Source organism: Theobroma umbraticum, unplaced genomic scaffold (assembly GCF_002168275.2).
Source record: "Theobroma umbraticum cultivar Fairchild unplaced genomic scaffold, ASM216827v3 scaffold_31.0, whole genome shotgun sequence".
In the NCBI taxonomy this organism is placed as follows: Eukaryota; Viridiplantae; Streptophyta; class Magnoliopsida; order Malvales; family Malvaceae; genus Theobroma; species Theobroma umbraticum.
Window position 1 is genome coordinate 443,956 of NW_018397283.1, and position 10,459 is coordinate 454,414.

The 10,459-nt window shown below is 36.7% G+C and overlaps 2 protein-coding genes across 2 annotated transcripts; one reads left to right on the forward strand and one right to left on the reverse strand.

The window, feature by feature from the left end:
• The first annotated feature begins 1,107 nt into the window (after nucleotides 1-1,107).
• LOC110428194 (O-fucosyltransferase family protein) lies at nucleotides 1,108-5,862 on the forward strand. Its single transcript, XM_021443940.2, has 8 exons — nucleotides 1,108-1,777; nucleotides 3,037-3,104; nucleotides 3,189-3,277; nucleotides 3,359-3,521; nucleotides 3,701-3,990; nucleotides 4,437-4,641; nucleotides 5,044-5,201; nucleotides 5,271-5,862. The coding sequence occupies exons 1-8, from the start codon at nucleotides 1,513-1,515 to the stop codon at nucleotides 5,563-5,565; spliced, it is 1,533 nt and encodes a 510-aa protein (XP_021299615.1). The 5' UTR covers nucleotides 1,108-1,512; the 3' UTR covers nucleotides 5,566-5,862.
• An 86-nt stretch (nucleotides 5,863-5,948) lies between these two features.
• LSMT-L (Rubisco methyltransferase family protein) lies at nucleotides 5,949-9,237 on the reverse strand. Its single transcript, XM_021443941.2, has 6 exons — nucleotides 8,580-9,237; nucleotides 8,422-8,450; nucleotides 7,824-8,035; nucleotides 7,601-7,723; nucleotides 6,734-7,138; nucleotides 5,949-6,454 (listed from the first exon to the last, which is right to left on the reverse strand). The coding sequence occupies exons 1-6, from the start codon at nucleotides 9,083-9,085 to the stop codon at nucleotides 6,239-6,241; spliced, it is 1,491 nt and encodes a 496-aa protein (XP_021299616.1). The 5' UTR covers nucleotides 9,086-9,237; the 3' UTR covers nucleotides 5,949-6,238.
• Between the last annotated feature and the right edge of the window lie 1,222 nt (nucleotides 9,238-10,459).

Sequence of the window (10,459 nt, forward strand, 5' to 3'; positions counted from 1 at the left end):
CATTGGTCAATTATTTCCCACAGAAACATATTATGGATTTGGGTTTTTACAACAAAATTTCTATGAAAAAAAAGATATATTTTTTTAAAGTGATAAATAAGGTTTTGGACATGGTATGTATAATCTATTATCTAATAGAGTACTTAATTTTTATAACTTATTGTATTCAAATTTGGTGAATTTCACAAGGATCTCAACCATTATTAAAATAGAGGAAGCGTATAAATCACATGCATGTCGTGTAGCTACATTAAAATATATATATATATATATATAGAATGTTAGAAATTGAATATCCTTATGCATGAGATGAGATCATCATCCTCCCCCTTTAAATAAAAACAGAAAGCTCGTAATTTTTTTAATTGAATGATTATGTTTTATAATTACATTCGTTATGTCCTAAGTCAACTGTCGGATTAATTTTGTTTTATCCTCCTTTCAAAAATAAATGAATAAAAAAAAGGATGTCATTTCAAATGAAAATTATTTTTTTAAAATTAACAAGTTTTATAATTACATTCGTTATTTCGTAATTTGAAAGTCGAATTAATTTTTTGTACCAAACAAGGAAAGCGTCTCGAATGAAGCTATTTTTAATTAATTTTTTTTGTCAATATCTTTATGTTTGTTAATTGTGCATGATTTTTCAAAAACTCATACCTTGATTTCATCTAATGACAGCATAAACTCTGTTCTCTACTCTAAATTGTTGATATTTTTCTAATTAAACAACGTCAAATTTCTTGATTCTCTAAGCATCACAAAAGATTCTATTGTGCATAACCCTATCCTATTTGTTTCTTCACTAAATATTTCTTTAAATAAATTACTTATAATAAATATTATCGTTGTAACTCGACTCTACTAAAGATTGAAAAATTGTTAGTTTTATTTTTAAAAAATTAAAAAATTTAAAATGAGAATCTTATTTTTTTATAATTTTTTTAAAATATATAAAATATAATCAGGTATATATATTATTAAAAAAATTTAAAATAAAAATTATATACGTATAAAATAAAATAAAAACATAAGAAAAAGAATAAATAGAGAGAAGTTGTCCCCATTCTAGTAAAAGAAATCATTGGAATGGAACGGCCGGAGCCGTCCTATTTTCTTTTATATGTAATATTTTAATTAAATTTATAATTATTTTGAGTGCTTCGATCCCAAAAAAATAAATAAATCAATAAATAAAATTCTCGTAATAGACTAATAAATAGGCTTTCTATAACGGTTTTGCCTCCTCGGCCAAAAAACAAAAAAAAAAGTCAGGAAAGAAAGGAAAGATTTTCCAGTTATAATCTGTTTGGTTGGTGAGATTCGTTCATTCATTTTATTTGTTGTTGTTGTTGTTCGGCTGATTAGGCTCGTGATCATTTTCTAGGGTTTTTTGTGTTTGAATAGTAGGAAGAGGAAATCGGGTTCTTGTTTGGGACGTGTTAAGAGGGAATTGGATTTTTTTTTTGGTTCAGATGAAGAAGTGGCAATGAGGAGGGAGGGAGAGAAATGGAGGTTAGATCTGAGAATAATGTACAAGTGAGGTGCGACAAGATTCCAAGTCAAGTGATTCCTAGGACTCGCCTTCAGGTTTGGTTCTTTAGAGTTTGTTCCAGCATTTTGCTTTGGACTTGTTTGGTCCAGCTCGTCGCCGTTGGTGAGCTATGGCACCCGCGTTTGCTCACCGGTTTAACCAACCGGATTTCCTGGATCACGCGCCCTCCTCTCCGTGTTCAACAGTCGCTATATTCCCCGCCCCCTCTTGTTCCTCCCAGTGAGTCTCCACCCTCTCTCTCTCTCTGTCTCTTTGGGCTTGCGTTGAATTTGCTCGAAATTTTGATTCGTTTGTTGAATTTGAGATTGAGATTGGTATGAGAAAATTGCTTGTGAATATTAATTTCAGCTACAACCTTGGCCGCTAAATTGTAAGAACAAATGTGGGTTACTGTCGTGAACAATGTTTGATCAAGGAACAATTTTTCAGTGCTACCTTAACCGTATTCTCCAACACTAGGATCAGGAACGTATGCCCGAGTTTCCTGCATTTTCTATTGGAAAATGCATGTCACGGATTTGTTATTAATTGCTTTGTTTCGATTGTGGGAGTGTTACTAATTGCTATCTTGTTCCTCATCATCTCGCGGCTGCTTTTAATTGACGACGTCTGCGATTTTAGGAATTGCGGTATAAGCAATGTATTAATATAAAGAAAAGAGATCATTCGCTTTATTTTCTCTCTAGTTGCTGGCCTAGAAACATTCTGAATGCTTGTCATGTTGACATTTGATATATTTACCTTTCCCCCCATCATTCTGTTGATGAGGTGTCTGGGACTCTTTAAGCCTTCTAAGTACTTAATCAGTGTATCGATTTCCATGGGAGGTGCAACAATTCACCTTTAGTGCATATCAGGTCACCTTGGATCGTGTATTTTCTAATTTGAAAATAGTTGCATTACTCTGTAAAAGTACTGAATTTATATTGATTGCTGGAAGAGGACTTGTGCTAGATTGCTATGTACTTTTCAGTTTGCATTTCATTATAGCATCCTGAGTTATACATTCAAATAGTTTTGTCTGGAGCCTCTTATGAATTGATTGTTGGAATGCCATCTATGTTATCGTTTTATGCTGTCAACATACCACTGGTACTAAAGTTCTGGGTTCTTGATCATGTTCCTGAATTATGTAGGTTTACGCTACGCTTTGTAGGTTCCCTGCCCCCCCAAAATAGTTGTTGCTGTGTGATGCTCCAGAACCTCCATATCTTGATTTCTCTATATACCTATGAATTCCGTAAAGCTGCAAACTGGTTTTGCTGAACTATACTTAAAAATTATAACTCTAAAAAATTATAACTTTAAAACTAATAATTATTTAACATGCAGGACAATATTCTTGGTCAATTGAGAATTTGATGACTGATTCATTATACCTTATTTATGTGTCCATGAATTTTTATTGAAGGAAATACTTTTGCCTTTTGAATTCAATCTTTGGAAAAAGTATGACGTTCATTCTTGTGTATTTGCAGGAAATTATAAAAGTAATGGTTTTCTCAAAGTTTCCTGCAATGGGGGCTTGAATCAAATGCGTGCTGCTGTCTGTGCCTTTCCTCTAGCTTATCTTTTCCTTGTTTGTTTGTTCATTATTGTGCTATTAATCCAGCTAATTTGTTATTTTTAGATCTGTGACATGGTGACCGTTGCCCGACTTTTAAATCTCACTTTGGTTGTTCCGGAGCTTGATAAGACATCATTCTGGGCTGACCCTAGGTGTGTTTAAAATCTGAAAAGGTTTCTCTACTGTTTTCATGGTTGCTTTCAAAGTATATGACTTGGGATCTGATTTTGCAGTGATTTTGAGGACATTTTTGATGTGAGACATTTCATTCATTCTCTAAGGGATGAAGTTCGCATTGTCAAAAGGCTGCCAAAGAGGTTTAGTAGGAAATATGGCTTTGAAGCTCTTAAGATGCCTCCTGTTAGCTGGTCAAATGAAAAATACTACTTAGAACAGGTTTGTTGCTCACTGTTAAGTAATACTAGTGCTAGCTTAAAAACGAGTATCTTTTTCAGGTAGCATTCCAACTTCAGCAAATTGGTAGTTCCTGGAATGTATGAGTGGATGTTTTGTCTCTTCTCTTTTCTTTTTGTGGTTATGCAGCAGGATCTAATGCCTTTGACATTATTTTACAGATTCTACCACTGTTCAGTAAGTATAAGGTAGTACACTTCAATAGAACAGATACACGACTGGCAAATAATGGGATCTCACTCAATCTTCAGAAACTTAGGTGCCGAGTCAATTTCCAAGGACTGAAATTTACTCCTCAGATTGAGACATTGGGGTACAAATTGGTTCGCATTCTTCAAGAAAGGGGACCCTTTGTGGCATTGCATCTAAGATATGAGATGGACATGTTGGCTTTCTCAGGTTGTACACATGGCTGCACTGTGGAAGAAGCTGAGGAGCTAAAACGATTGAGGTTTGTTATATTTGAAGCTGATATATTCCAGTCAAAACACTCACATTATCTTAGCAAGGAGTGGTGTTCCCTATTGTTAGGATACACACACTAGTCAGCCCCAGCATACACGCACATACCACAAACAAGATAGCAAAGCTGTATGATGCAACTTAATTATGAACATTTTTCCAAGTATGATGTCAGACTGGGCAGGTAATACAGCTGAGATGCCTTCCGATGTTGTTAATCATCAATACCCTAACTGACTTAGTTTTTGGGCAATAAGATTATGGTGCGTCCATGCTCTTGTTTGTTTGAGTTGCATCAAATGTTTAAACTTAGTGATGACAAGAAGCAAAGTTAAACTTAGATCTATGTAAGCATCTATTGAGCTCAATGTTATCAATAACAAGTATTAGGATCATGCTATAAAATCTGATTGGATAGCTGCCCCTTCCTTTCAGGTATGCATACCCCTGGTGGCGAGAGAAAGAGATAGTGTCTGAAGAGAGGAGACAACAAGGGTTCTGTCCCTTGACACCGGAGGAAGCAGCATTAATTTTGCAAGCATTGGGTTTTGATAATGGGACTCAGATTTACATTGCTTCTGGTGAGATTTATGGCGGTGAACGGAGACTGGCACCACTAAGAGCTGCATTTCCGCATATTGTGAGTTTATAACCCCGTAAATGTTTAGCTTTTGGTATTGGTATGCGTGTTTCAAGGCTCATCAAAGCACTGGATTTATATATTATCAACTTTTTCAGATGCATATGAAAAGTCTAAGTTTTTGCTAGAATGTTGGGAAGTATATATTGGAAACCTAGTTGCAAATTATTGTTGAAGTCTTCTTTGCACTCACGCGTATCAAACAGATGGTTTGGATTGCATGAAACATTTTTCCTGTACTTAGTTGAGCCACAGAATCTCTTTAGCCTTGACCAGTGTTCATGTTTACTAATTAAGTACTGGTATTAGCCTCTACTTTTGGCTTCTAAAACAGGCATAAGTAACTGTGGTTTGTCTTTGCTTATAATTCTTCTAGATGTCAAGACTTTATTACAATTTCAGGTGAAAAAGGAAACACTGTTAGATCCAGTGGAACTGAAACAATTTCAGAACCATTCATCTCAGATGGCAGCTTTGGACTTTATGGTATCAATTGCCGGTAGCACTTTTATTCCCACATATGATGGGAACATGGCAAAAGTTGTGGAAGGTCACCGCAGGTATTTATACTGCTGAATTATGTAATGAGAGGGGGTTTATTTTCATTGTCCTGACAAGCCTTTGTTCAGGTATCTTGGGTTTAAAAGAAGTATCCTGCCAGATCGAAAGAAACTTGTGGAGTTGCTGGATTTGCATCAGAATGGGACACTTCAGTGGAATGAGTTCGCACTAGCTGTAAGGCAAGCACATGAGAATCGGATGGGACAGCCCTTTCATCGTCGGACTATTCCAGAGAAACCGAAGGAGGAAGACTATTTCTATGCAAACCCTCAAGAGTGCCTATGTGAGGGAACAAATTGTGATGACTTACTAGGCCCTAATAACTCAAGTACTCTACAAGGATTGTCAGGTGATCAGATCTGAACTCCTGCTTGAGATGGTTTCCGCCATGACTCTTTCTAAATGGTGTGGATGATAATTCAGTCAGGTTCAGGACAGAATGCCCTACACGACCATGTATACATGCACTTGATGAGTTTTGTAAGAAACGGCAGCAGAAAATCCTGCAGCTCCCATTTGGGAGCCCAAAAAAAGGAAAATCTTTTGATTTTTTTTACCCCTTTCTGATAAATTTATTTGTTTTCCTTTTGCTTCTTACCCTTTGACTTGTATTCAGCACTGTCACATAATTCCACAGTTGAATCAACAGATATTGTACAATTTCCTTGTCCCTTGTTCCTCAATGTGCCTTGATGATCCAACATCGATTTTTTTCCAACACCTTCCCAACCCAACACACATTGCCATAAAATGACATGTCATTTTATGATTTATACATTATCAGTGTATCAAATATAAGTCCATAAATGTATTGAACCTCCAGCTGAGAGATTGATGCAGTTCAACTGCAGCCAATTCCTATCATCAGTAGAGTAACTACAGGCAATGTTACAATATTACAATTTTTGCTATCTAGGCAGTAGAAATCATCTACCAAGCAAAATCTGCCAACTAAAATAATGAAAGTTCATAAAACTGCTTGGATTTGCCCTATATCTAACACATAAACTTGATATGTTGGGTTTTTGGCATGTCCCTACTTGGTCTCCCAAAAGATTATTTCACCTTGTTCTCCAACTAGACCAAGATCTCTGAGCCTCCTTTCTTGGTAATATTCCAACTCATCCAACTCTGATTCCCTTTCCTTAAAGATCTCATCAATTTGCTGCAGCACCTTTTTTTCCCCTGCTCTTATTCCCACTGCGATTTCCAGCCTCAGATCAAGATTTCCCCCTTCCAGCAGCTTTTCATCCTGCAATTAACAAGTATTCAGTAATGACAGCCTCAAGCAAATTTGCCATTACAAGAAAATTGTTTGCTCAGGATTTTTAAACAAGCTGAAGGTGCTAGAGAAATGAGGCATTATGCTTGAGCCTTGATTGAGGTAGTATTCAGTAGACTTTATCGAACAGAGGCAGGTATATCAAGGTGATAAATTAGCAAATGGTTCTCTCCACACATTCACAAAAAAGTAGATTATTAATATTAAAGAATTAGCTTTGACTGGAATACAAGAAAGATACTTCTTTACCTCTTCAATGGTGGTATGATAGCCAGAGAGAGCAGCTTTGCAGGCATCGCAGACCACGCGACATATGAGCTCTTCATTGGCATGACTTACAGGTAAATCAAGGTGGCCCCAAATTGTGTTTCTAAAAATAGATTCTAAGAGGAAAGCATCTGATCCCCCAAGTGCCACTAGCCGTAGATAAGGAATCAGTGCTGGAGGAAGAGGACGACCCAAAACAATGTCAAAATAGGCAGTCTCACCCAAACCATTTGTCTCAGCAATGTCAAGCTTGTCTCCAAAGAATGGGTCTGACTCTGATATCTCCAACGTTAGTGTATATGCATTGCGCTCTGACTTTGATTCTATGAATCCATAATCGAGGGCCAACTCAGCATTGCTCTTGTTTAAATCATATTGAATAAAAACCTGTTAAATAGTCTTCTCTATCAGTCATCCCATGTTAACATATTTCGTATCATCATAATGCATTTGTATTCTTGGAGATAGGGATGTTAGATTACGATCAAGGTAATCTTATTACCTGACTTAAATGATAAATAGATGTAAATTATTAAGATTAACCCGGATTGCCTTGTATGAGAGTATAAGTACACTAACTATAATTCAGTTTATCATATAACTCAAACACAGAACTATATATATGATCTACACACATGCAACTTTTGCATTTTTGGGTTATAATAGTGTTTATCCTACAATGTTGGTCCTTTCATCTTTATAATTCTCAAGTGTGTGCATTGATTAGGTAAAAGGGCAGGAGTGCCTAGATCATGGAATACCTATAAGCAAAGAACTTCTCAGCTAACTTTTTGGAAGCATGGTTGCCGGAGTAATAAAATTGGAAAAGCATGAAGTTAAAATCCTCACCTGCTCACCAGCCTTGACAGAAAGAGGAGACCGCAAAGAAAACAGGAGATCCCTAGAGAAAAGTCCAGCTCCTTTAATCTCCCATGCATAATCTTCTGTAGTGATGCTAGGGCTATGATTGATCTGATTAATGAAGAAGATTTCAAGAAAGTTAAAATTTTAAGATAATTTAACATTTCTTTCTCTCTGCAAGCTAACTTTTAGAAACCACAGGGGTCCTTACCAAGTCTGCAAGAGGTATCAAAACAAGACTTTGCCCACGAAGGCGGGAAAATGCCCTTGATCTGAGAATCCCGAATGCCCAGAAGAAATCATCTAATGTTATAGGGGCAGGAAATAGCTGTTTGTTGGGTAGTATGATTTCTTCTTCTACTTTCAAGAATTCATTCTGCACATATTCTTTCACTCCCAATGTCGTGCTCAACAGCTGAGTTCCTGTGTGAAAGTTAAATATTTGTAACATGAAAAACTATATTTCAGATTGAGCTGCTTTGCTGCAGTGTTAATTCACCTAAAGGGTATGAAAATTAACAAAATGCACAAGGTATTTGATGAGGAGATTATCTTTTTACTAGTAATATATATGCTGTAAGCAATACCAAAAATGGCCATTAAGCGCAGTTAATTGAATCTGATCTGAAGCATTAGAAACCTCAGCAACAAATCTAAACATAACACATAAAAATTGAGAGTCCTATAAAATCTTCTTGAACCCAATCAAAAGTCTAACACTTTGATTTCTCCAATGCCAAGTTGCTTACTGACCATGACAAAAAGGTTTCTAAAGGAGTATATGGATATAACACTATGACCGAACTAACCCTGAAGCTCAGCTAGCTCCTCTTCTGACCTGCACTGGAACCATAAAAGCAACACTTTATCAACCTCAAAGACCACATTAAGAAACAGGAAAATATAACAAAATTAGAGATTGGAACAGGGAAAAAAAGAAAGAAATGAGAAACCAAGCCACACCCACCAAAACACAGTGGAATCTGTACACTCTGGAAGAATATCAAGATAAACCCGCCATTGAGAATCTTCCTTCAACTTCTCCCTGATCAAGAACAAAGCTACAGAAATCCAAGGCTTCAATCCACTACAAACACTCCCTATCTCAGAAGCTGCAACTGCATCCTGGTTTATCCAAAACCGGTTAGGAATCTCCAAGACAACCTCATTCCTGGAAATATCCTTTTTTGCAATCAGCCCAAGTCCTTCGGGGACCATTCCAGGCCTTACAGGGGACTTGGCAGAGACTACACCCTGATCCTGGAGCCATTGCCAGAAGGTTTGGACGTCTGGCGGAGGGTCAGCTGTTGGCGAGTGGACAGAAGCTGCTGACAGACAGATGGTTCTCTTAGTATGGTGGATGGGAACTGTTGGTTTAGTTGTGAAAGCAGTCACGTGTTTGAGAGTTGTTGAAGAAGACAGGAAAGTGGAAGGTGAAGGTGCTGATGGGTGAGTGAACAATGTTGCTGCCATTAGTTTTCTTTTCTGGATGAGACGAGATGTGGTGGGGATTTTATAGCTTGTGGTAACCAATGAAAAAAAAATGTTCCAACCAACCTTGGTGGGTTGGATCAGCCTACTTTATCTTCAAATGAATCAGAACAGGAAACGATCCCAAGCTTCCAGGAGTAAGCCTGTTTACTTGTTTTGGGCCGAATTTTCTTTGTCTCTCTCTCTCTCTCTCTTCCAGAATATGTAGATGGGGATTCAAGTAATAATGAAGTTAATTAATAGAAAATGCCCATTATTACATATGGCTTACCTTTTCCCATTGCCATCCAAAATAATCTTTGGGATGTAATCATTGCAAGTTTCCTCTTCATCTTTATCTATAAGCCCTTTTTCCCACCAATCCATCCCTTTACTTTTTCCCTTATCTCCTTATGATAGGACAGATGGGATGGACATTTGAAGAGAGAGAATGGGCAATGGCAAAAAGAAAAATTTGGGTTATTTCGGTTAATTCAGTTAAAACTGAATTTCAATCGATTCGATTGAATGCACGTTCTGCAGAATTACTATTATTATTATCTCTATATTAATAATTCGATTCAGATCATTCAACACGACCATAGAAAGAATATATTAAAGGAATGGATGAGGGCAAGCTGATGCTATAAGACAAGAGAAATACTGCTGCAGCTGGAGAGAGACCAGACCATAACATTGATAATGGCTTTCGAAAGGCAGCCGTAGGCAGTAGACGCCAAAGATATTTTCTTTTACAGCAAATTTTTCAACCACTGCCTTTAGAAAACATTGAAAGCTGTCATAAACAATGTAACTATGACCCATCAAAACGTACAATGTGAATAATTGAGCCACCTGGATGGCCAGAAGTGGAAAGAGAAACGCAGATGTGCATTAAAGAAGGTGAAGCCTTTTCCAAGCAAAAGCAAAAGTTCCATGTTGCCACAATCACAGGGTAAAACAAAAAGAAAGAGAAAGCCATAGGATTCATTCATGTGGATGAGGATCAAACACAACAGATTGATACGCTCAGCACCCTATATAAATTAATTAGTATTTGTACAAAATATTGCTGCTTAGCAGACCTATCCCCTGCTGCATGTAGTTGGAGATATTGGAAAAAACAAACACTAGGCTTACTAGGCAACGTGATGTCCATTGTTGACCGGAAATTTCAACCTTTTGATTCTTCTTTTGTTGTTTCATTGTTGAGATTAGGAGATTAAGTCCTTTATTTTCTAACCTTGTAATAATTCATCCACAGGGTAAAAACTTTGAAAAAGGGGTTTGAATTCTTGAGTCTATCGTGAGAAGATCAGTTCAAATTTTAATCAAAATTAGAGACGATCTGGATGTGAATTCTATTATTAAATATCT